This window comes from Haplochromis burtoni, unplaced genomic scaffold, assembly GCF_018398535.1.
Source record: "Haplochromis burtoni strain Fernald_Lab_line unplaced genomic scaffold, NCSU_Asbu1 Contig_17, whole genome shotgun sequence".
Lineage (NCBI taxonomy): Eukaryota > Metazoa > Chordata > Actinopteri > Cichliformes > Cichlidae > Haplochromis > Haplochromis burtoni.
The window spans coordinates 812,156-833,813 of NW_024582378.1; the positions used below are offsets into that span (position 1 = coordinate 812,156).

At 40.6% G+C, this 21,658-nt stretch overlaps 2 protein-coding genes and 1 long non-coding RNA gene across 7 annotated transcripts in view; 2 read left to right on the forward strand and 1 right to left on the reverse strand.

Annotated features, from left to right (window-relative positions):
• clip2 (CAP-GLY domain containing linker protein 2) overlaps positions 1–16,147 on the forward strand; it is a 52,765-nt gene extending 36,618 nt beyond the window's left edge. For all 3 annotated transcript variants that reach the window (XM_005916008.3, XM_014330759.2, XM_005916009.3), the window contains 9 exons: positions 1,554–1,937; positions 3,814–4,389; positions 4,466–4,523; positions 5,666–5,749; positions 7,513–7,669; positions 10,662–10,821; positions 13,276–13,464; positions 13,816–13,875; positions 14,006–16,147. In XM_005916008.3, the coding sequence (XP_005916070.1) occupies positions 1,554–1,937; positions 3,814–4,389; positions 4,466–4,523; positions 5,666–5,749; positions 7,513–7,669; positions 10,662–10,821; positions 13,276–13,464; positions 13,816–13,875; positions 14,006–14,017 (1,680 nt within the window). In that variant the 3' untranslated portion in view covers positions 14,018–16,147. The remainder of the gene's footprint in view (positions 1–1,553; positions 1,938–3,813; positions 4,390–4,465; positions 4,524–5,665; positions 5,750–7,512; positions 7,670–10,661; positions 10,822–13,275; positions 13,465–13,815; positions 13,876–14,005) is intronic.
• LOC102304003 lies at positions 463–20,807 on the reverse strand. Its single transcript, XR_315407.3, has 3 exons — positions 20,616–20,807; positions 13,251–13,425; positions 463–1,442 (listed from the first exon to the last, which is right to left on the reverse strand). It is a non-coding gene; the product is annotated as an uncharacterized LOC102304003 (long non-coding RNA).
• gtf2ird1 (GTF2I repeat domain containing 1) overlaps positions 18,270–21,658 on the forward strand; it is a 41,042-nt gene continuing 37,653 nt past the window's right edge. For 2 of the 3 annotated variants that reach the window (XM_014330766.2, XM_042218287.1), the window contains exon 1: positions 18,273–18,677. The gene's annotated coding sequence lies outside the window, so the exon portion shown is untranslated. Of the gene's footprint in view, positions 18,678–21,658 lie in introns of all 3 variants that reach the window. The other variant, XM_042218288.1, reaches the window with a different exon arrangement.

The window sequence follows — 21,658 nt, forward strand, 5'->3', positions numbered from 1 at the left end:
TCAGTGAGGCAAGTGGAAGTATATAACAAAAAAGAACAAACCTAACCCTCTAAAAATCAAGGATATCTTCCTAAATATTAAGTGATGCAACTAAAACCTTAAGGTTTTAAAAAGTAAACAAGTAAAAGGTCACTGGTTCCATTCCAGACACAAAAATCGCCGTTTGGTTAGGAGGGGCGTCCCGCGTAAACTCTGCCAAACTAAACAACAGCTGCTACCTGCTGTGGTGACTCCATGTGACAAGGGAGCAGCTGAAAGTAGTTTTTATTTTAGGATTAGACACTAAATGTTCTCCTGTGTTCACCAGCTAGTTGCATAAATCTACCAGGTGGTGCCGGGTAGCTTGGTACAGAATTCTTAGGAAGTAAAGGGGTGGGGTGATAAACCTCTGGGCCTAAGCTGGAAAAAAAAAAAAAAATAAAAAAAATAACGAAATAAATAAAAATCGAAGGTCATACCGGATTTAAATTTGGCCCATCACCCCTTCAAGGTTTGCATTTCTGGGTTGCTTTAGGCACAGCTGGAGTTTTTAGTGTCACGTTCTCGTCACCTGGATTTACACATGTACAGTTTAACCATAGACCTCAACCTCTTACACAGATCAGCCTGGTCCAACCAGCAGCAGTTTTCAGCTGAACACTCTGCAGTATCCAAGCCTGAAAGCATCACATCAGGTTGGGAACGTGACCGGGACGTGTTTGTTCTTTTGATTTTGTTGGAGGGTTTTACTATAACTTCCCGACGTGTCTGAGGGAGAACGTTCAGCATAAACGACCTGAAGGGAGGCGCACCTCATGCATTGTCTTCTTGCACGCAGCCCACACCAATGCAAAATTCGTGCATCATCCGTCCTAATCTCTAAATCTGCTTCGCCTCTTCCACAAAATAAAACTCAAGTTGATGGGCGGCTGATTTGACACGTTTTCACATACAGCATGTGCTCGTCTGAGTGGTTAGAGCAGAGCATTTTAAAATTTGCAGCCACACTGGACGTGGTCCAGCGCTATCCAAAGAGTTGAGACTGAAAGCGAAATAGGCCAGATTGAAATCAGATGTGGTTTTTCATTTAATGGCAAATTAGTTAGGACATCATCCTCGCTGGCTGCACGTTTTAGCAGCAGTAAATCCCAACAAATTACACCCTGTATGCACACATCCAAACTTTGTTTGCAGTTATGTGTTATAAGTTTTCCAAAAATACCAATGAGAAAAAAATACTCAGAGTCATTGTAGCATCTTCACTGGGAGCCAAACTGTTGAACAATCTGTTGCTGTCCACATACTTTGTCACATGTTTGTACTGTAAATCCTCTGCAATGCACTTGGTCATCTCCAGGACCTGCATAGATTTCTCTGTTTTCCTTTTCTTATGGGCTGATTTCCGCTCTTCGTCACGTCACCTTTGTTTCTTTGGAATGACAGTCTGTTGCAGGGTCTTCCACCTGTTGTAGTAAATACAATTACTTTATAGAAAGAACATGTTTCTCCTTAGAAAAAACAAAAACAAAAAACTTTCAAAAGCAGTGCTGGGTTCTTGCTTTCTTTCTCATCAGCAAACTACAGTTGAAGAGAAGAGCCGCATCATGCAGTTGGAGGAGGAGCTCAGCCTCAGGAGAGCCGAGATCACGAATCTCCAGGTCCAGCTCAAAGGGGCTGATGCAAGCTGGCAGAAAGTTGACCGTGTTGATGCGGCCCAGGGGTCCGACGCCCAGCCAGAGACCCTCCTGCTGCGCGAGCAGCTGCTGTCAGCGGGCCGGGAGCACTACAAGGAGAGCAGCGAGCTCAGAGAGAAGTACGAGACTGCCTTAGCAGCAAGCCAGCAGGAGATCGACTCATTGAAGGCTGTCGTGGAGAAACAGAACGTGGAGATCAATGAGATGAAACAGAAAGCTCAACAGGCTACCAAGGAAAACGTGGAAATGATGGACACCTGGAAGGTAAGCTGCTCTGTTTTTTATAACTGTCTTCAAGTCAGCCAGAGTAGTGTGGTCATGTCAGTGCAGTTATGTGTTTGTAGGAATCCTTCATTTAGAGCAGGATTCAGTTTTGCTTACAAAATTTCAAAGGATTTACAAAAAGAAAAAAGGGTAAATCAGGGTGGCTATAACAAGAATAAGAATGTTACATCAAAATGTAATTTGAGAAGTCTCTCTGTGTCCATCCCTTCTTCACTCATCTCATCATCCGTACATTCCACCCAATTCAAACATGGCAGCCTAACCTAAACCTAAACCTAACTCTAACTTCAACCCTAAAACCAAGTCTTGAAATTCAAACAGGCATTTAAAGCGGTGTGAAAAGACACTTGCATTTGTGGTCGTAGGTAAAGTATGACCACAAACTGAAACATGGACTATATTGCCAAAAGTATTCGCTCGTCTGCCTTCAAGAACATATGACATCCCATTCTTAATCCAGCCCACCCTTTACAGTTATAAAAGCTTCTGGGAAGGTTTTCCACAGGGTTTAGTGTGTTTATGGGAAGATCCGACCATTCTTCCAGAAGCAAATTCGTGAGCTCAGACACTGATGTTGAATAAGAAGACCTGGCTCACAGTCCCAAAGGTTTTCTTTCAGGTTGAGGTCGGGACTCTGTGCAGGCCAGTCAAGTTCTTCCACACTAAACTTGCTCATCCATGTCTTTAAGGACCTTGTTTGCAAAAAAGTGCACGGTCACGTTGGAACAGGAAGGGGCCATCCCCAAACTGTTCCCACAAAGTTGGGAGCATGAAATCATCCAATATGTCCTGGTATCCTGAAGCATTGAGAGTTCTTTTTACTGGACCTAAGGGGCTGAGTCCAACTGCTGAAAACCAACCCCACACCATAATCCCTCCTCCACCAAACTTTACACTGCAGTCAGACAAGCATTGTTCTCCTGGCAACCACCAAACCTACCTACACTCATCCATCGGATTGCTAGGTAGAAGCGTGATTCATCACTCCAGAGACCGCATCTCTGCTGCTCTAGTCCAGTGGTAGCATGCTTTACACAGTTGCATCGGCCATGGAAACCCATTTGATGAAGCTCCCTACACACTGTTGTTGAGCTAATCTGAAGGTTTGGAGGTCTGTAGTGATTGACTCTGCAGAAAATTGATCACCTCAGAATCTATTGACCCACTCTGTGATTTTATTTAGCCTACCACTTTGTGGCTGAGTTTTTGTCGTTCCTAAGCACTTCCACTTCATTATAATACCACTAACAGTTGACTGTGGAATATTTAGTATTATTTGTTTTTGTTTCTAATGTCTCTGTAAAGCACTTTGAATCACCTTGTTGTTGAATTGTGCTATACAAATAAATTTGCCTTGCCTTGCCTAGTAGGGATGAAATTTCGCGACTGGACTTGCACAGGTGCCATCCTGTCACAGTGGCACGCTCACTGAGCTCCTGAGAGCGACCCAGTCTTTCACGAATGTTTGTGAACGCTTATGTGTTTGATTTTATACACCTGTGGCCATGGGAGTGATTAGAACACCTGAATTCAATGACTTTGATGGAGGAGTGAATGCATTTGGCAATTTAGTGACTCATAAATCCACAGGTTTGCCTTCACGTTCAGCTCTCTCTTCACCACAACAGACCAGTGAGCATCTGCAGCACTGCAGATCCTGCACCAAGCCGTCTGCACAACCAGAGACAATCACACACAATGAGATTAGAGTTAACTATTCAAATTTTTAAAAGCATGCATGTTAAATCTTTGGGTTGCATTATCCCCTGAATGGTTACTAGTTGATTTGAATTGATTCGTTTCACAAATGCAGCAAGTATGACCTAAAAGCGATCTTTCTCCCTTTCTCTTGCAGGCTAAATTTGACACTTTAGTCAGTGACCACCAGCGATCCTTGGAGGAACTAAAGGCAACACTGAGCAGTAGTCATACCGCTACAGAAGGTCAAGAGCAGGACACCCAGGAGCTGAGAGCAACCCTGGAAAGCCTGAAAATGGAGCACCAGCTAGAGGTGGAGAACCTCAAGGCCAAACATAAAATTGAAGCTGCCATCCTGACAAAGGAACGAGAGGACCTCTGCGCTCGTCTGCAGGAGGCCAAAGACCAGCTGGCTCAAGGCAACCAGACATGGAGGGCTGAATTGGAAGCCAAAAGTGGAAAGCACGCGCTGGAGGCAGCTACGGATAAGCTACAGAAGGCGGAGCAGAGGCTGGCAGATATGGAGACGCTTCAGATGGAGCAGAACAAAAGAGCGGAGGAGCTGAGGGAGAGGCTGGAGCTGTCAGAGAAGCAGATGACGGACTACCAGGCTCTGCAGAAAGCTCAGGAGGCGAGCCAAGAAGAGATCCAGAAACTCGAGGAGAAGCTGAGGGTGACGGCCAACCAGCTCCAGGCCATCCAGGCCGAGCGCTTCACATCTAATGATGCTAATGTGAGTGGCTGAGGAGAAAGAGGCACCTGCAGTGTTTAGATACAAATTCAGCACCTGACACTTTCTCCTCTTTCAGGTGATAGAAGATAATGAAATTTCAGATGAGAAGATGAAGCTAAAACAGAACATAGAAGGTATGTTTGTGTTTATCTTAATCCCGACTACAGATTCATGAAAAAAAGCACACCAATCACACACACTTCAGCTGATCTGCTTTCTTAGTTTAATCACGTTTGTGCTTTTTGCTCCTTGTTCTTACTTCCCAGTGATTCCCAAAGTGTTACTTCCCATTGTTCTTGTCATATTACCCATGTATACACTCGAGAGATGAGAAGAAATTTAAAAGCTTGGCAGAAAAAAGAAAGAAAAAAAAGAAAAAGAAAAAAGGGACGTAACAACTTGAAAGAAAGAGCTCAACATTTTAGGAATAATGCCGCCCTCCTTGCTCCTGAGAATGTGTTGTAAAAATAATATTGTATAGAGACCACTTCTGCCTATTTCCATCTGCTTTTCACCACTACTTCCCTTTTAATCTTGTAATTTTTGTCAACATAAAAACACCTTTATGTTTTTTGACTAGTCCGACACATTTCTGGGAGTTAAGCATCAACTACTCAGCAGGCGCTGGTAGTTTTTGTCATTCAGATTCACTTTTTCCCCGTTATTTTGGGAACACATGAAAACACAAACACCTGACAGTCATTTCAACATACAAGCAAAGCTGAGATATGGATTTTGTTGCTCTGCTGAAGCGAGCCAGACTAGTTATTTCCACTGTTTGTGCTAAGCTAAGATAAATGGCTAGTGGTTACAAAAGGGCCTTGTATTTATAATAACAAAATAGGAAGCAAATCAGTTCCCTAAACTGGTTAAAAATATGTCAAGTTAAAATATCCTATATATGAGGTTATAATGTATTCCGAGGTACTAAATACTGACCAGTACTCATTATGCGTATGTCTTTGTGAAATAAAATAGATTTCCTGAGTCAGTCTATAAATAAAGACCTCACAAGCCTCTGTCTTGTTACATAAATCTCACTTAAGCGTCTAATGGCTAAAAAGCTCGAGAAAATCGCAGCTCTTCTGGTACACAAGGGCGTCTGTCCAATAACTTCATAGGATTTCACTGTATCCTGCCAAGTGACAGATAAGGAAGTAACACAAAACTGTGGAAAACTTTGTGGCACTCCAGTCACAAATCACTGCACTGATTTGGATCATCGGCGCGTTGTGTGAGCGAGGCGTCTCATGGCTGCTATGTTGTTTTTCTGCAGAAACAATGGAGAAGCTGCTGAAAAGGGAAAAAGAAGTCTCTACTCTCACTTCCCAGGTTGAAGCCCTCAAATCACAAATCGGAGGTAAACAAGCGCGCAGCGCCCTTTTTTGAGCTCGCCGATGTCTTTGTTCTTTCAGCGCTTTCGTGACAAGATATCCTGAAATATTGAGTTTCTGCGGAGGAATTGTGTCTTTCACGTACAGGTGTTTCATTTCAGGATAAAGAGAGGCGAAGCTTGATATTTGCCTGCAGCATTTCCTTCAAGTTTAGGTTTTAAACTGAGAACTTGTCAGCTCTCTCAATAAATAAATAAATAAATAAATAAATAAATAAATATGCATGTTTGTGCGGCGACTGGAGGCTTTATTTTCCGACAGTCACGCCGAGTTCATCGCGCGGGGGAACGTGTTCTTCACCGTTACACTCTTTGATCGTCACCCAGAAATCTTTTGATAAGTTTCATCACATCAAAAGCACCCAAACGCACGCTTTATGTACTTCAGATAATCAAATTGACACACTTTGAAGGAGGAATGTAAATAATTTAAAACGAGAAAAGAAATATATAAAACTCGAAGGATAGTTGTATTCGTCTCTTTTTATTCTTTTTTTTAAAACTCTGAGGTCATCGGTGATGACCCTGATCTGTAAGAATTTCCAAACAAAAACTGCACAAAGTTTAGATCAAATATTAAGACGACCTTCTTTACTTGTCTATGAATGAAATAGAAATTGATTTTTGAAGATGGTAAGGGGAAATGAACGTCAGACATCAGCAGCGAGAGATCTGAAATATCTAAAACACCATTATTGCGGTGTCTTTACCTTACAATACAAAGCACCTTGAGCCTCTCGATTTGGCTCTTTGTGAATAAAACTGGATTGAATTGAACTAATAATAATGCCTGCGTCGTTATCTTATTCGCTTGGCATCATCGGAGAAAAACGTGGGGTGTTTCAGAGATGAATAGAAATGGCAGACATCTCAAGTGCAGCATTATTTGAAATGAACTGCGTGGGCATATAAACATTTTAAGAACAACATTCGTCACTTTCTAAACTGAAACATCTTTGTCCATCACCGCTATATTGAGATGATTAACGCATGTTTTTCGACTGTAGCTTTTGCAAGTTCAACATTCAACTATGAAACGCATTTTCATCTTGTTTTTAATCAAACAGCTGTGAGCAAAGCAGGGAGGGCAGCTCATTTGCTGCCAAAGCTACACCCAAGAAGTTGTGAGCCACCCCCCACACAGAAACGCAAGATTTCAGCATTTCAGTAGAATTTCACAAAAAAGACCTGGAAACTACTTACCTGATGGAGAAAGCTGGTTTATGGTGATTCACAGAGTTTTTTTTATTTCACCTAAAGAGAGTATGACACGAGCCTGGATATCAGGATTTCTGACTACCTCCCAGTGTCATTAAACGTCTCACAGAAATAAGCTGTTTGTCCCTCATTCACCTGATCACCATAATGGCAACTACTGAAAACCTACTATATATTGAAATAAAAAAAAAATACTGTTGAGCTGAACGAGTTGCACTGAACAAAAGTGGGAAAAAAGCTTCAGAGTTATAAAAGAGCAGCGTTAAAAGAAGAGCTGATGAAATAGAGAGGTAAACGTGCCTCTTTTTTGAAGCTCGTTGCAGGCATAGAATTAAAAGTGAGCATATAGAAATTTGTCAGAATCCTTCCCAAATGTGATCGCCTGATCTGATTTAAAATGCATTTACAGCATTAATTGAAAATAGTAAGTTCTTTATGATCACAGTTCTGATTAGCACAGCTGTGTTAAAGTTATTAATAACTAGTGTTGCAAACTATCAATTTGTTTTTAGCGCTGGAGAGCAAAGTTCGCGGCGGGGAGAAGAGAGCTGAAGCCCTGGCCAAGGAGAAGACGCGCATGGAGGCAGAGCTAGAGTCCATGACCAAGAAATCCCATGATGCCTCTGGGCAGCTAGTGAGCATCAGCCAGGAGCTGCTGAAGAAGGAGAGGTAGTTTGACACGGAGACTGTATTGATTTGACATTTTGCCTCAGCACTTTCTCAATAACAGCAGCGAAGGATGACACCATTGTATTATACATGCAGACACCACCACTGATTTTATTGCATGACCTCGAAGCACTGCTCCTCCTTCCTTTTTGCTTTTCATCCGGTTGTTCTTGCAGTTACTCTGATACTAAGAGGTTTTGATTTATGATGCATTTTCTCCATTTTCTGGAGAAGACAAAGAAGTTTCTGTGGCATGTATGCAATTTAATGTTGTAGTTTTTGTTTGTGGTTTGCAAATGTAGAAACCCAACAAGAGACATGGGTTGGAAACTAGCAATAGCTATAACCGGCTTCATAATCCATATTGGAACTATGTTAAAATGCATTATGCCTTATAGTGTGTGTGTGTGTGTGTGTGTGTGTGTGTGTGTGTGTGTGTGTACACACACACACAATTTGGAAGCAAAGATTTTTATTTTTCACCTGAGAGTAACAAAAAATGTCTGTAATGAATCGCAGACCTTTTTTACATTTCACACCATCATTCGACCCAGTGATAAGGCAGAAACACCGACGCAGCTCTAAAGTGATGGATGACTGCTCGTACTTCTGTCAGAAGCTTTATGAAAATATCTGACTTTGTGCCAGCACATACGGCCGCTCCGCACCTCCTTTAAAGCGGTGCCTGAAGTCACTGAGAACAGCTGGCTGAGGTTTCATCTCCAACAAAGACTTGCCAGATGGCCACCTCTCTATACTGAAGAGTCTGGTAGAGTTACAAAACATCCAAGTCCTTTAGTGCACACTGTCCAAAAAAACCCCCACTCTGCTTAATATGGTCATTATTTAACCACCCAAGTGTAAAAGGCAGTCAGTGCATCGTTGCAGAGGCGCAGGGTCACTCCTTTGTTCATTAAGCCATTCAGAAAATGTGTTTTTCTGCAGCGCTGTTGAAAAAGTTGTTTTCCATTATTCTGACATTATGCAGTCCCTACATTATTCATGATTATGATGTTAGTGAACCACCGCACTAATTAATTAGAGTTGGGTATACATTAGGGTCCTCAATGATAAAGCTGGTATTTCAGCATGTGACATACACTCACTGCCACTTCTTTAGGAACACCTTTCTAGCACCAGGTTGGATCTTTTGCCTTCAGACGTCCTTTAATTATTCATAGCACAGATTCAACAAGGTGCTGGAAACATTGCTCAGAGACTTTCGGTTCATGATAGCATCACAAAGCTGCTGCAGATTTGTTGGCTGCACATTCATGATACAATCCCACCACATCCCAGTGAAATCAGTGTCAAGTTTAAGAAAGCAGTTTGAGATGATTTGAGGTTTGGGGCATGGTGCCCGCTGCATTACAGGGGTAATCGGTACAGTCATGAAGGGAATGACATGATCAGCAACAGTAGGGACCCAAAGAGTCCACTCTGTCATACCAACATCAGCAACCTGATGGTAGCATGCAGGATGGATATGTATCTGAATGTCACAGCAGAAATCGAAACTCAGAACAGACCAAGCAGCGTTTTTCTAATTTTAGTGAGCCTGTGCAAAAGTAGGCTGGAGTGGGACCCAGTGTGGTCCTCTGCTGCTGTAGCTCATCTGCTTCAAGGTTTAAAGCATGATGTGTTCAGAGATGCTCTTCTGTTTGACTTGATTGTGACAAGTGGTTATTTGAGTTACCGTTGCCCACCTATCACCCTCAGGCGGTCATGCCATTTTCCTTTGAGCTCTGATATCAATAAAGCATTTTCACCCAGAGAACTGCTGCTCACTTCACGGATTCTTTGTAAACCCTACAGTTGGTAGTCGAGGAAAAGTTGAGTAGTAGATCAGCAGCTTCTGAAGTACTCAGAGCAGCCCACCTGGGTCAAAGTCACACACACACACACACACACACACACACACACACACACACACGAGCTGTAAGTTGTGGTGACTGAGGAGTACTGTCAGTAATCATGGAGGACTTTCCTTTAATCATGAAAAATTCAAGCAACTTTTCATGAAATTGACTTTTTAATTAATGGGAAAAATTCTAATTATTTTGGTCAATATTCAGATCATTGATAGACTTAATTAAATCAAAATTTTAATAAACTCTTTAAAAAGTTTGTATGTTGATTAGAATTTAACTTATTTAAAAAATAAACTGAACTAAGTCTGTCACAGCTTGGTAGAATTTGGGGAAAAAGGGGGTTGCAGTGAAAGATAAAACGGGAGCGCCTCGGTGAAGCGAAATGTGGCGCGGTAATAGTTTTGTAATTGTTTTAATGATCACTGGAGGCCAAAATTGTAATTGAAAATAAAATTAGATTAATTCCACAGCCCTGCTTCCACTCATTTTAAAACAGGCTTTGAACAGACTTTTGATATAATGATGCATCTCTCACCTCATAAACCTGCCACACCTCTTAGCAACAGACTCACGTTACACCACAGCACAGAATCTGTTAATGTATCGATTAGACCAGACGGAAAAGATGTTCTTACAGAGAAAACACCCGGAGCGCTTCTTAGAAAGACGAAAATAACACTGTTTTGTTGAGATGAAATATTTCCACGAGTGCAGGAAACATGTTAAAGTTGCTAAAACCTTTGGCTAGCATGCAGTGCAAAGGTACAGAAAACTGTTCCCCGGTGTAAATGTGGTTTACTGATGCAAGTATGTCGGCAAACAGCCAGTGTACTTAAGATGATGTATACTTGAAGTAGCAGGAGCAGTGCCGCCTACGCTATTCCCACCGGCCTGTCTGCCTGACATATTCACATATTGTGATTGCTTTTGGATAATGATGATCTTTGAGCAGGGTCTGAGCAAAGCGAGTGATTCATATAATCCTTGACAGCGAAACTGTGGTGCTTTTACCACCTCTGAGGAGTCCAGTTCTTATTGCATTTCTGCAGGTCAGGAAACCAGAAACACAGACACAAAGCAACTTTTCCCCTCTGTGTGTGTGTGGTTTTTTAAAATCACAGGAGTCTGAATGAGCTGAGGGTGTTACTCCTGGAATCACATCGTCATTCCCGGGATATGGACAAAGACCTGAGCCGAGAGGTCCACAAGGCTGAGTGGAAGGTCAAGGAGCAGAAACTTCAGGATGACATCAAGACGCTGCGAGAAAAACTGCTTTTACTGGTGAGAACAAAGCACCGTGGAATGATTGGACAACACTAAACCACATGTCGGTCCCACATTTTGAGGCTTTTCTTTTTTGTTATTTAAATTAATGTTAAAAACTAAGTTTAGAAATACAGGAGAATCAGCACCTTGATAAGCCTGGCCTGTGATTTGTGTGATTATACATTTGTTTTCACAGGTTCAGTGGTCCCAACTATGAAGCACACATTTCTTTTAGCATATGAAATATAAACATTGGTTGAAAAGCCTTACTTAAGATAACCTGGATGATAATTTACTGACAATAAACTCGCTGGTTTCTAGTTTTCTGATAAAGAATTTTATCAGTGTATACAGTGTGAGCTAGGGCTGTTCGATATGACAGCAACAATGATGGTAAAACCATTGTGTGGCTCCGCGTGATTATTTTCCACATAAACCTTTCACAATAAAGCTGAAGATCCTGTTGAGGTTTTTCAAAATAAACTGAAATGACGACAAACTACAATATTCTCAAACCTCAAATTTCAGACTATGCAACAAACAAATTATCTCAAATGAATACAAGTAGTAACTATAACTGGCGTTTACAGTCACCACGTGGATGCAGGCACAGAGAATACCAGCATGGCCAGTAAAGATCAGGCAGAACCAGGTAGTTCCAAACAGAAAGACCAGTCAAAACAAATCCTTTGTCCTAAACGAGGGGCTACCTCTGTAGCATGGACATGGTTTCGTTATGAAAATTCTGACATGGACGAGAAAAATCGGGATGTCGGTGAAGGTTCTCAGTCATCCAGGTCATTGTAGTCTAAGGAGCTTAGAAAGAAAAGCGTCTGGACTTTTTTAAGTTGCTTGAAGACGTTTCACCTCTCATCCGAGAAGCTTCTTCAGTTCTAGTGTCAAATGGTGGACAGTCCCAAATTTAAGCCCTGTGGGAGTTTCCCCCCCAAGAGGGACAATAGACCTAATGATCCTCTACCTAATCACATGAGCCAAGATGTGAAAACGGGTGTAGGTCACAATCAGCCAGGGTTTCAGGTGAGCTCATTGGGAAACCTGGCTCCACCCTATCATGTGATTTCCTGAGGTCACATGGCCCAGGGTGTAGGTGGGCATTAAGGCATCTGGGAAGGGATATGAGATTTTGGTCACAGCCCTAGTGTGAACATACCCTAGATTCTCAGGTGCTTTTCAGTCCATGTTGGTCTGCTGTAAAGACGGTTTTGGGTTCACAATGATGATGATGAGGAGAAGTTTGCTTTGTTAGTATGTTTACTTTATTCCCATTTCATTATCTCGCATGAATGACTTTACAGCATTATTTCTGGAAGTAACCAGCTTTCATACTGAAATTGCCTCGATTTCAGTCTGTTTTATAAATTTGGATGTTGAGCATGCTCAACTTTCCCTGGAAAGATCATTTAACACTGAAGGTTTAATCTTTCATTTAAAATAAAGACACCAGACTTTCTGTCAGGTAAAGAAATAGTTTGGTAATTTGCACTGAAATACAGTCACTTGCCTACCTGAGATTTCATGTTCAAAACTGAACTTATAACAATGGACTGTTTTCACAAATTGATCAGCCTACTCAAGGGCAACAGAAAGTATTAGAGCTGTTTTTTCAGGTGAGCGATTCTAACTAGCAAACATGCTGTTATTTTATTTTGTAAAAGCAAAACAGTTTTTAAACTTTGTGCACTTTGGGTTTTTTCCTGCAGTTAAATTCAGTTACAAATATGTATTAAGCATTTATGGCACCTGCTACAGAGGCTTCTCCTTCTAAAGGAAAGTTATAATTATAAATACATAACATAACTTTTTAATTTTTAACATTTTTTATAAGACGGGCATAATGTACACTTTTGTTTATCAAATACATTAAAGCATTTGGGAATCTTAAATAAGGTAACACTCATGCTTACATGTGTACTTTCTCCACAAAAAGTCAATTTTAACCTCATTTCTGAATTTGCCCAACTCAATTTTTATAATAATTTCCTGGAAAATAATTTGCTCACCCACTAATGGATTGATTTAGGACCTAATCCATACTTCAGCTTGATCTGGATCTGACTTATGTCGAGTCCACAGAGTACTGTCAAAAATATGTCACATTTGACCTCTGACCTCTCCTTCAAAGTCAATAGATTGCTCTGAAGGTTAAAGTGATAATAATAGAGCTATTTAAAGAATAGATTGGTTTGAGTATTATCGATTCATTTTATTATGACTTTATCTACATTAGAGTAACAGATTATAACGATTTAAACACATGTATAAAGTTTCATGTAAACTACATGATGTAAATCCTGTAAAATGGGTAATAGAAGCCTGCTCTTTGCACTTGTTTCACTACAAAGTACTTGAAGTGCGTTAAAAACAAAAGAAATATATACAAAACCCATAAACCTAATACAGTTTGGATGATTTAACTTACTTACCAGTTAGCTTGTGCGGTTCTTTCAGGGTCGGGAACGATCCTCCCCTGACCACCGGCGGTACTCGATGCTAGACCCCTCGGCTCTGGACTCGGAGGTGACCCGTCTGCGCCAACGGCTGCTCAGCACTGAGGAAGCCCTGAGGAACGCCTTGGAGCACAACCAACAAGTCGACCAGCTGGTCCAGGCCATGCGGAAGAATCCAGAAAAAAGCCCGGTAAAAAATTTTTTAAAAAACAAGATGGAGAAACATGCAACCACACATTGACATATCCATACTACAGCTAGTTTGTGTTTGGGGAATAAACCCAGGCAGACATAGGGAGTACGTGCAAACACTTCACAGAAAGGCCTCTGCAGGCAGCAAATGCAATCACGCTTTCAATCCTCACCTAGACTGCATGCACGCAGCCAGAACGTTTCTGGTACCAAATCCCATCAGTCTCCTACAAATGGTAGCTATTAAGACTGTTTTAAGATGTTAAAACCCAGGTCACCTGAACAGGTCTTCTAATGTCCAATCAGGCCAAGAACAGGACTAAAATGATCATTTCTGACTGTTTTCCAGGTCCACGGTGCAAATTCGGCTAATGGAATTCACCACCAGGAGTCACACAGCGCTCAAGATGTTGGTATTCTTTCCTTTTGCTTTTTTCAGTCATTGATTTAATAATAATAATAATAATAATAATAATAATAATAATAATAATAATAATAATAAATTTTAAGGAAGACATGCTTTACGTTTCCTTCCCTAGGAACAACACTGATATGAGCAGAAGCGATGAGAGTGGGACGCTGACGTGACCCCGAGTGAACTGGGACGTGCTGAAGTACACCTGAAACGTCAAAGTTTGGTCCGACGTGTCTCCCGATGCTGCGGTGGACGCCTGAAACATTTCAGTTTACAGTTAATACCAAAACAGCGAATCTCTGTCTCAAGTGAATATATGTGTTGTTACAGAAAGCACCTATTAGCCAATCATGAAGACCACTTAAAAGTACTTTAAACAGGAAAAAATAAGGAAAAAAAAAAAGAGATATGGACGTGAAGAGATTATCAGCTCAACAACTGCTGAGAACTGGCAGTGTGGCAACTTTTGATGCTTTACATTAGTTAGAAAATTTGAAGTTTTGTCATTCGCTGAAGTCTGAATGACTGCGCTGAATTTTGACGAAGAAAGCAAAAAGACTGATGGACGACGAGAAGAAAAACTGGGTCTCAGTCGCTTTGTTTTATTTATTACTTTTATTTTGCTCCTTGGCTTTGTAATAATCCTGTCTGCTGTACGTGAGCTGATGGCCTGATTTTGTTTTTATTTTAAAGGAAGTTTGACTCGTGTCTCACCTTGCTTGATATCTGATGAGGATTGGTAGCAAACATTACCCTTAATCCAGAATTATTTGAACTCAATTTTAGTTACACTGCACCAGATCAAAACAAGTCATCTCAGGGCACTCGCCATAGTAACTACAACATTACACTATAGTAATAGCATCTCTGCTACCAACTTTGTGAAAATAACCAGTTTTTACAGTAACTTTTCAACTTTGTGTTTTTAAAAGGAACATGAGCACTGAACAAATACAAAAGCAACAGTTTGTTGCAATATAGGAGAAGATGACAGAGAAGGTGGAAGAATAGTACAAAGCAATGCTGTCCTGTCTGCAGACCGAGTATGTACTGATCCAGCACAGTGCTGGATGTTGACCTGAACGTTTGAAAGCTTGGCCATGTTTAATATGAGCAGTCACCATGATAACAGTATATACATAAGGAAAAGTGTAATAAGCCCAATGTAAACAGAATATAAGGACAGTGAAGAACGTGCTTTACTGAACAGTGGCATCATTTCTATTCCTCTACAGCCACCGCCTGGTCAACATTTGTTTGCAGCAAACAGGAAAAACGCCCTTGAAGTTATGAAGTTCTCAGGCAGCTCCTCAGAACCATTTGGTCCCAAAGCGCCTTAATGTACGTCTACTGGTAGAAGCACGATGAGCACAAACTTAGGTTCAGTGTGGTCGTTTAAATGTTGACTGGAGCTCTTTTAACGGTCATTTCTGATCCAAGGATAAAATACAAAATCAACCTCTTCCCGTCTTGGAAGACCCCGCCCTCCCTCGCCAACACACATGAAGAGCGTCATCTGTTACAGGACTGATGGTGATGATGTTACTACCAATCCTCCCTTAAGGTGTTTGTTAAGCTTTTCAGCCATTTACACATCAGTGGACTCATTGTGCAGACTGAACCTGGGAGACGTTGCAGGACATTTGTAGTACAAATACAGTGAACCATTTCAGACTTTTTCATTGTCTAAAACTGTCTGACCGCGCATCAATACATCTCTTTCTCTGATCGGTGGCTTTGTGTTAATTTACTATATATGGTACATATATATGGTACAAAATACAGTGTGAGCCCATTGTAATGGCCCTGGATTTCTTTACTGACCCTTTCTGAAGTCTTCTGAAGGGCTTTCCCAGGAGCTAAAACCCAAACAGCAGTGTGGGAATGTGGGAAGTTACGTTCATCTTTCCCTGGATCGAAATCATCCGGATTTCATTTGCCTCTAACATTTATACTCTTAAGTCTTCCAAATATTGTTTTTATCCATTTGTCAAACTGAACTAAGGGGGGATCCTGTTTGTAGTTGGTCACAGGTTGCTATTGCTTCACAGGAGACACTACACAGAGGTGGGGTGGGGGTGTGCAGAAAGGCTTGAGTAGTGTCCCCTGAGAACACATGCAGGGCAGGCACTGGTCAGCTTAAATAAAACCTGAATTTTCCACTGGATATTGTACATGGCCTTTACAGCTGGAGGGTTCATACCCTTTGGAGTATTGCTGCGATGGTTTTGGAGATTGAGTCATTAAATATTAACAATGCAGGCAAGGGCTGCTGGTGTTTTATTTCACACCCCTTCATGCTTATACGACTTTCAGCATGTTTGTTTTTGAGACCAAGCGCAGCAGATCGGAATATTTCTGCAGAGCTGGTTTAAAGCGGTGGTGTCGGATTTAGGGGCTCGGCGGTTTAGGAGATTCAGCCAACAACCATAATGTGCATGGCTAAATATTTGTCATTAAATAAAACGCAGTGATATCAGCGAGAAAAGATGGCAATAAATCCTTCATGAGGGAAAAGTTGCCACACGGTGGAGATGAGACATCCAGACGCTGCACACTTATTTACAATCTCTAGATTTCTAGCCTCCAGATTTATCAGTTTTATTTGTTGGCCTTGGCAAATGTCAGGGCTTATCCACATGTCCCAGTTTCTGCTAGAGGGCTGATTGGTTATGCAGGTGACATTTTGAATAAGTAAGAAGTGACTTCTTTGTAAAAGCACAGCATAGATGAGGCACAGATGTCATTTTTGCTCTTGGTGAAACATAGTTGAACACAGCAGTTAAGAGGGAAAAGTAACTGAAACTAGCGAGATTGCCATGGATTTAATGTAAATAACTTATGATTAAAATTTAATGGTCCAAGTACTTTTATAAGAAACGTTCCCTTTTCCTCACAGATGGGATATCAAGCTAATGTTAGTTTACGGGGCACGTATAACTAAACTTGGTATTAAGACGGTTGGACAAGTTAAACGATTGCATGCTGATGTCTATTTAATGTAATAAAGTAACCAGTGCATCAAAAAAATAACCAAGTAAACCTAAGTTTCACCATTTATTACGTTAAATATTAATAAAGCCATATGAACAGTTTTATTTATATTTAATATAATAAAGTAACCAATCAATTTATTGTGCGTTTAAAAAAAATAAATAAATAAGGAACCAAGTAAAAAGTTACACTTGGATTTACTTGGTTCCTTTTTCTTTACATTAAATATAGTGCAGCTATTTATATAGCATGTTTCAAAGCATAAGCTATAACAGACATTCTAGCACAATCCTTTTTTTTTTACTAAAATCAGATGAAGCTGGATGTAAATAATATTACCCATAAAACAAATAAGTGTAAAAAATATATATAACTTAACATTAATAAACACCGTAGAAATAAAATGAAGTAAGATCATCAGTAGTCCAATGAAACTAAAACAAAAATGAAAACAAGCAGAAATTGGGAACAATTACGTTTAAAACCAGCAACTATAGACTAACAGCTAACGGCTAAACAGGCATGTTTCTACTTTTAAACTTCTAATGGTCCAGTGCACCTAACAAGACTTTGCAAGGCATAAAACCTAAAACGGGTTTCATTACCATTTGTTGTGACTCATGAAATAACCTGATCCTGCTGACCCGAGGGGTCAAGCTGGGTCGTAGCTTACTGGCAAATCAGAGCGATATTGATGTCTCGGACCGTGGAGCAAAACAAAAATACGAGCTCAAATTTTAAAAATCAATTCTAAAGCTAAAGTGAAGCCAACGACCTTACGACAGCTGTTAAAAGGTCATAGTAAAACTGACTTTTTTAAGACTAATTAAACATTCACACCCATTTACATAACAGATGGCCAAGACTGGGATTATAGTTTATAAATTCAGTTCAACTTCTACAATATGCAGATCACAGTGGAGCTAGAGAAGCAGAAAAACTTTACATATTGAGGTTTGGGCACTACATTTTAATTCTGGTTAAAACATTTTGTCAGAATCTAGAAACTTTTTCTTATTTTTAAATATTCATATATTTCCACACCTGCATGGAAATGTAAAAAAGAAAAGCACCTCTTCTCTAGGATCTGAACTTTACCCTATATCAAACAGACATGAGCTATTTTGGGCAATCACTGCAGCTATGGCATAACTTCCATGGCCACAAGATCCATGTAGCTGCCGTAGATCCACTTTGGACAGATCCTAATCCTAAAAATACTTTGGATACTGCGCAGCTATCGCATCAAAGCACCTACACGCAGTCTATGAAGGATTTCTTAAAACACAAAGTAATGTGTGAAGTTGCTGTCAAGTGGCAGACGGTGATTTAAATAGCCACAGTCTAAATAAAATATATGCGCGTTTCACTATTATTATTTTTTAAGGACATTCTCCTTTCCGTGTACATTTTGCTCTCTGAGGGTTTTTCCAGAGGTTGCTCCGTTAATCCTGTATGTAAATTGCAGCCAATAGATGCTGTTGTTGAGTTGGGCTGGGATTAGCAGGAGGCGAATGAGTTTCAATTTTACTGGATTACAGAACAAAGAAAGGGGAAAGGGACACCCTGCTCTGTTAAGGGGAAAAAACAGACATAAAACTAAGAAAAAAAAATACACAAATAGCAGACAACGGGACGTGAGCTCGAAGTCGTCGTTGTGATGATCCGGATTACGATGTTTTAGCAGATGGCACAGCTACATTGTGGATGGGAATTGTGAGCGTTTCTGATGGATTAAAACGGGGGAATAAACCTATTCCGGGATTGACAGCAGCAACAAGGCTATTTAATCGCTAATTAAGGTGAGATTTCGATGTCCGTTTTGACATTATTGAGGAGTTACGTTCTGCGCCCTCGCAAAGCTTGCGGCTTTTGTGATTGTGCATTTAGAAATTACAGATTATAACCTAATTTCGGGACTGGGGGAGGAGATGAAAGGAAAGTGCTAGCGCTAGCTAGCATAAAGGGGGCTAGCGCCGCACTGCTAGCTCAACGCTCTAATGCTACCGTTAGCTAATTAGCCAGCGATTATTAGTTAGACATATGGTAAGTAGCGGAGAAAGGTTACCGATAGTTAGCAGGTTTCAGGGACTCCTCCCTTTAACCTTGCGAGCGGAAAGCTAGCCTCTGTTTATGACTGGGATGCAGCGTCTGTCTGCTTGGCAAATTATCCCCCATATTTCTTTTTAACGCTATCACTTACCAGAAGGTTACCCAGCTAATACAACAAAGCCAGCTAGCCGCATTAGCAAGTGTAAGAAAGGAAGCTACACATTTCAACTTTCAGCCAAAGGATTTGAATAACTAACAGCGCTGTCGACTTTCATACCAGCCTCGACACACAGGCACTGCGCCGCAGTTAACTTTAACAGAAATCACTAGTCGTCCTATAATTACACCCAGTTTTAAAACAGCGCTCGGTACTCTAAATCAGTGGTTGCATGTATCCAAACAGCGAGCGTTTAATTTGGACATTAGGGTGTTATTTTCTTGTCGTTTTAACCTCAGCTGCTTTCTTGTAGACACACGTTAAAGTTTGTTTTTGAAAACAGCTGACTGGAGTGAAACTATCAGCTGTTGGTGTTTGGAGAAATTAGCTGAGGGGGAAAAAGTAGACATCCCATCCATGTCTGATATGCGATTTCACTGCTTACCTTTCCCCTTTACCTCAGCTGTGACGTGAACTTTTTAAAGAGCATTTAAACAGATGTGCAGTATGAAGACAGCATCGTGCCAACTCAGTTGAAATTACTGTAGTCGAAATCTACTTTAATTTTTCTTTAGTAAAATACAGCTTAACATAGTTGAAGTTCTGTTAAACTGACCAGAAAGTGAAGCTTCTGGTCAAATAAAGGTTTAGAGAAAAAAAAAAGTTTCCCTAGTTCTTTATCAGTTTCCTTATGTCACATATACCCTTTCTTACTCCAATAAAAAGGTTTTATCCGAGTAAAAATCAAACCTCTTTAGGAGTCATTTTAAGTTTAAGGTGTTACAGCCGACTCGATTTTCAACTTTTAACTTTGGAGAACTTAGGAAAAAAAGAAAAAAAAAAAATATCACACCAGTGGTGACTTACAGCTTCTGACACAGCAAACAAAAGGATTGTCTGCTGCTGGAAGGAAATGTTAGATAACATCTATCAAACCACACCCAGACTTACAGCAAGGTGCTGTGCCTTTCCATGAAAAGGGACCAAAAAAACAAAACACTCTACCCTCAATGACTTGCATATAATTCTTCTAGCAGGATGAACTTTAGATTAAGCGTCGTTTTCGCTTCCCTTTCCCAATCAGACACCTTCTGAGGACTGCGCTTGATTGACACTCCCGAGTTGGCTCGCACTTCTTTGGGCCGGTGAAACTAAAACATTTACAGACTCTTAAGTTGCACACCACCAGTTGGAACGATTTCAGTCTGTTTTCGGCTCAGTTTCCTCACACAAATATGCTACTTATGCCAGCCTGAAACACTGGCTTTTTGAGCACAGCGGCATCATAAACGGCACAATAAAAACTCAGTTCACATTGCTTTTTCTGGTTAGATCCAAGGCGAAATTGACCCCCCATTTGAAAACATTTCAAAGCTATGAAAGGATGAAATACAGAAAATAAACTTCGTTTACAATCAGTTTCCACCTTGAGTAGTGCATCACGAACTAGCTTTCGATGCTATACTAGCTTTCATCTATACTTCACAAATCTGTGAACAGGAAAGGATTGTTTTAAAAGCACCTCCATTACCTGATGTTGGCTATAACACAATGGAAATTTAACATCGCAGGACACACCCAGTTATTTTGGTTCACGAAGCTTTGCCATTAGCTTAAACCTTCAACCTGAGCACCGGCATAATCAGCCACAATAATTGGAGACACCTGTGTGGCTAAGCAGGTGTGCTGGAAACCCTTCTCTCTGTGATGGTGACCTTGAGTGGTATTATTATGCTACACCATTTAGGATTAATAGTTAGTTATATATATAGTTAAATATAATTGGTGTTTACCTGCAGGCCTTTTTATTTATAGTTTCTTTATGTAATTTGATCATTTTTGAAACACACCTTTGAGCCACAAATACATGAAAAGATGTCTACATTTGTAAGAATTGCAGTAGACCAGGTGCTGTCCCTACACCACATAAGTTCTATAGGAGCACCTTGTACTAAAATATGTCTATCTTTAATTCACCTTAGTCAGCAAGAAACATTGAACCTTATGAATCACACTAACATTAACCTTGCCTACCTCTGATGCAAGATAGAGGTTTAGTATTTATTTAGGGAATTAAAATCTAAAGTTTTAGTGCCTTCAAAAACAGTGGCTAAATATCTTAAAGGGGACCTATTCTGCTCATTTCCAGCACCATGTTTATTCTTTTTACACTCAGGAGGTAGAGTAGGTCATCTTCTGAGAGAAAGGTTGACAGTATAATCCTGGATACTGACCCTAATTAATCCATTGGGGTGTGTGGAAACGTAAAAGCGCTGTATAAATGTATGTATAAAAGTCCTTTAGTGGTTAGTTTGAGACGACAAGCTTTACAGAAGTATCACCCCGAAAGCCAACCCTCCCGATTGGCTGCTTCTCACAAAAAGAAGGTTTGAACAGCAGTAGGAGGAGCTTCTGTGCTCACGTCAAGAGCTGTGTGCCGGTGATGACTGTAAAACATACAGCTTAACTCTTAATGACATCATACAGAGCCAACAGTAGGAAGAAACGTCAGTTTTAAAGCAGTAGGAAGGCTGAGTTTTAGGCTCACAGGGATTACTTGTACATATGCTGACT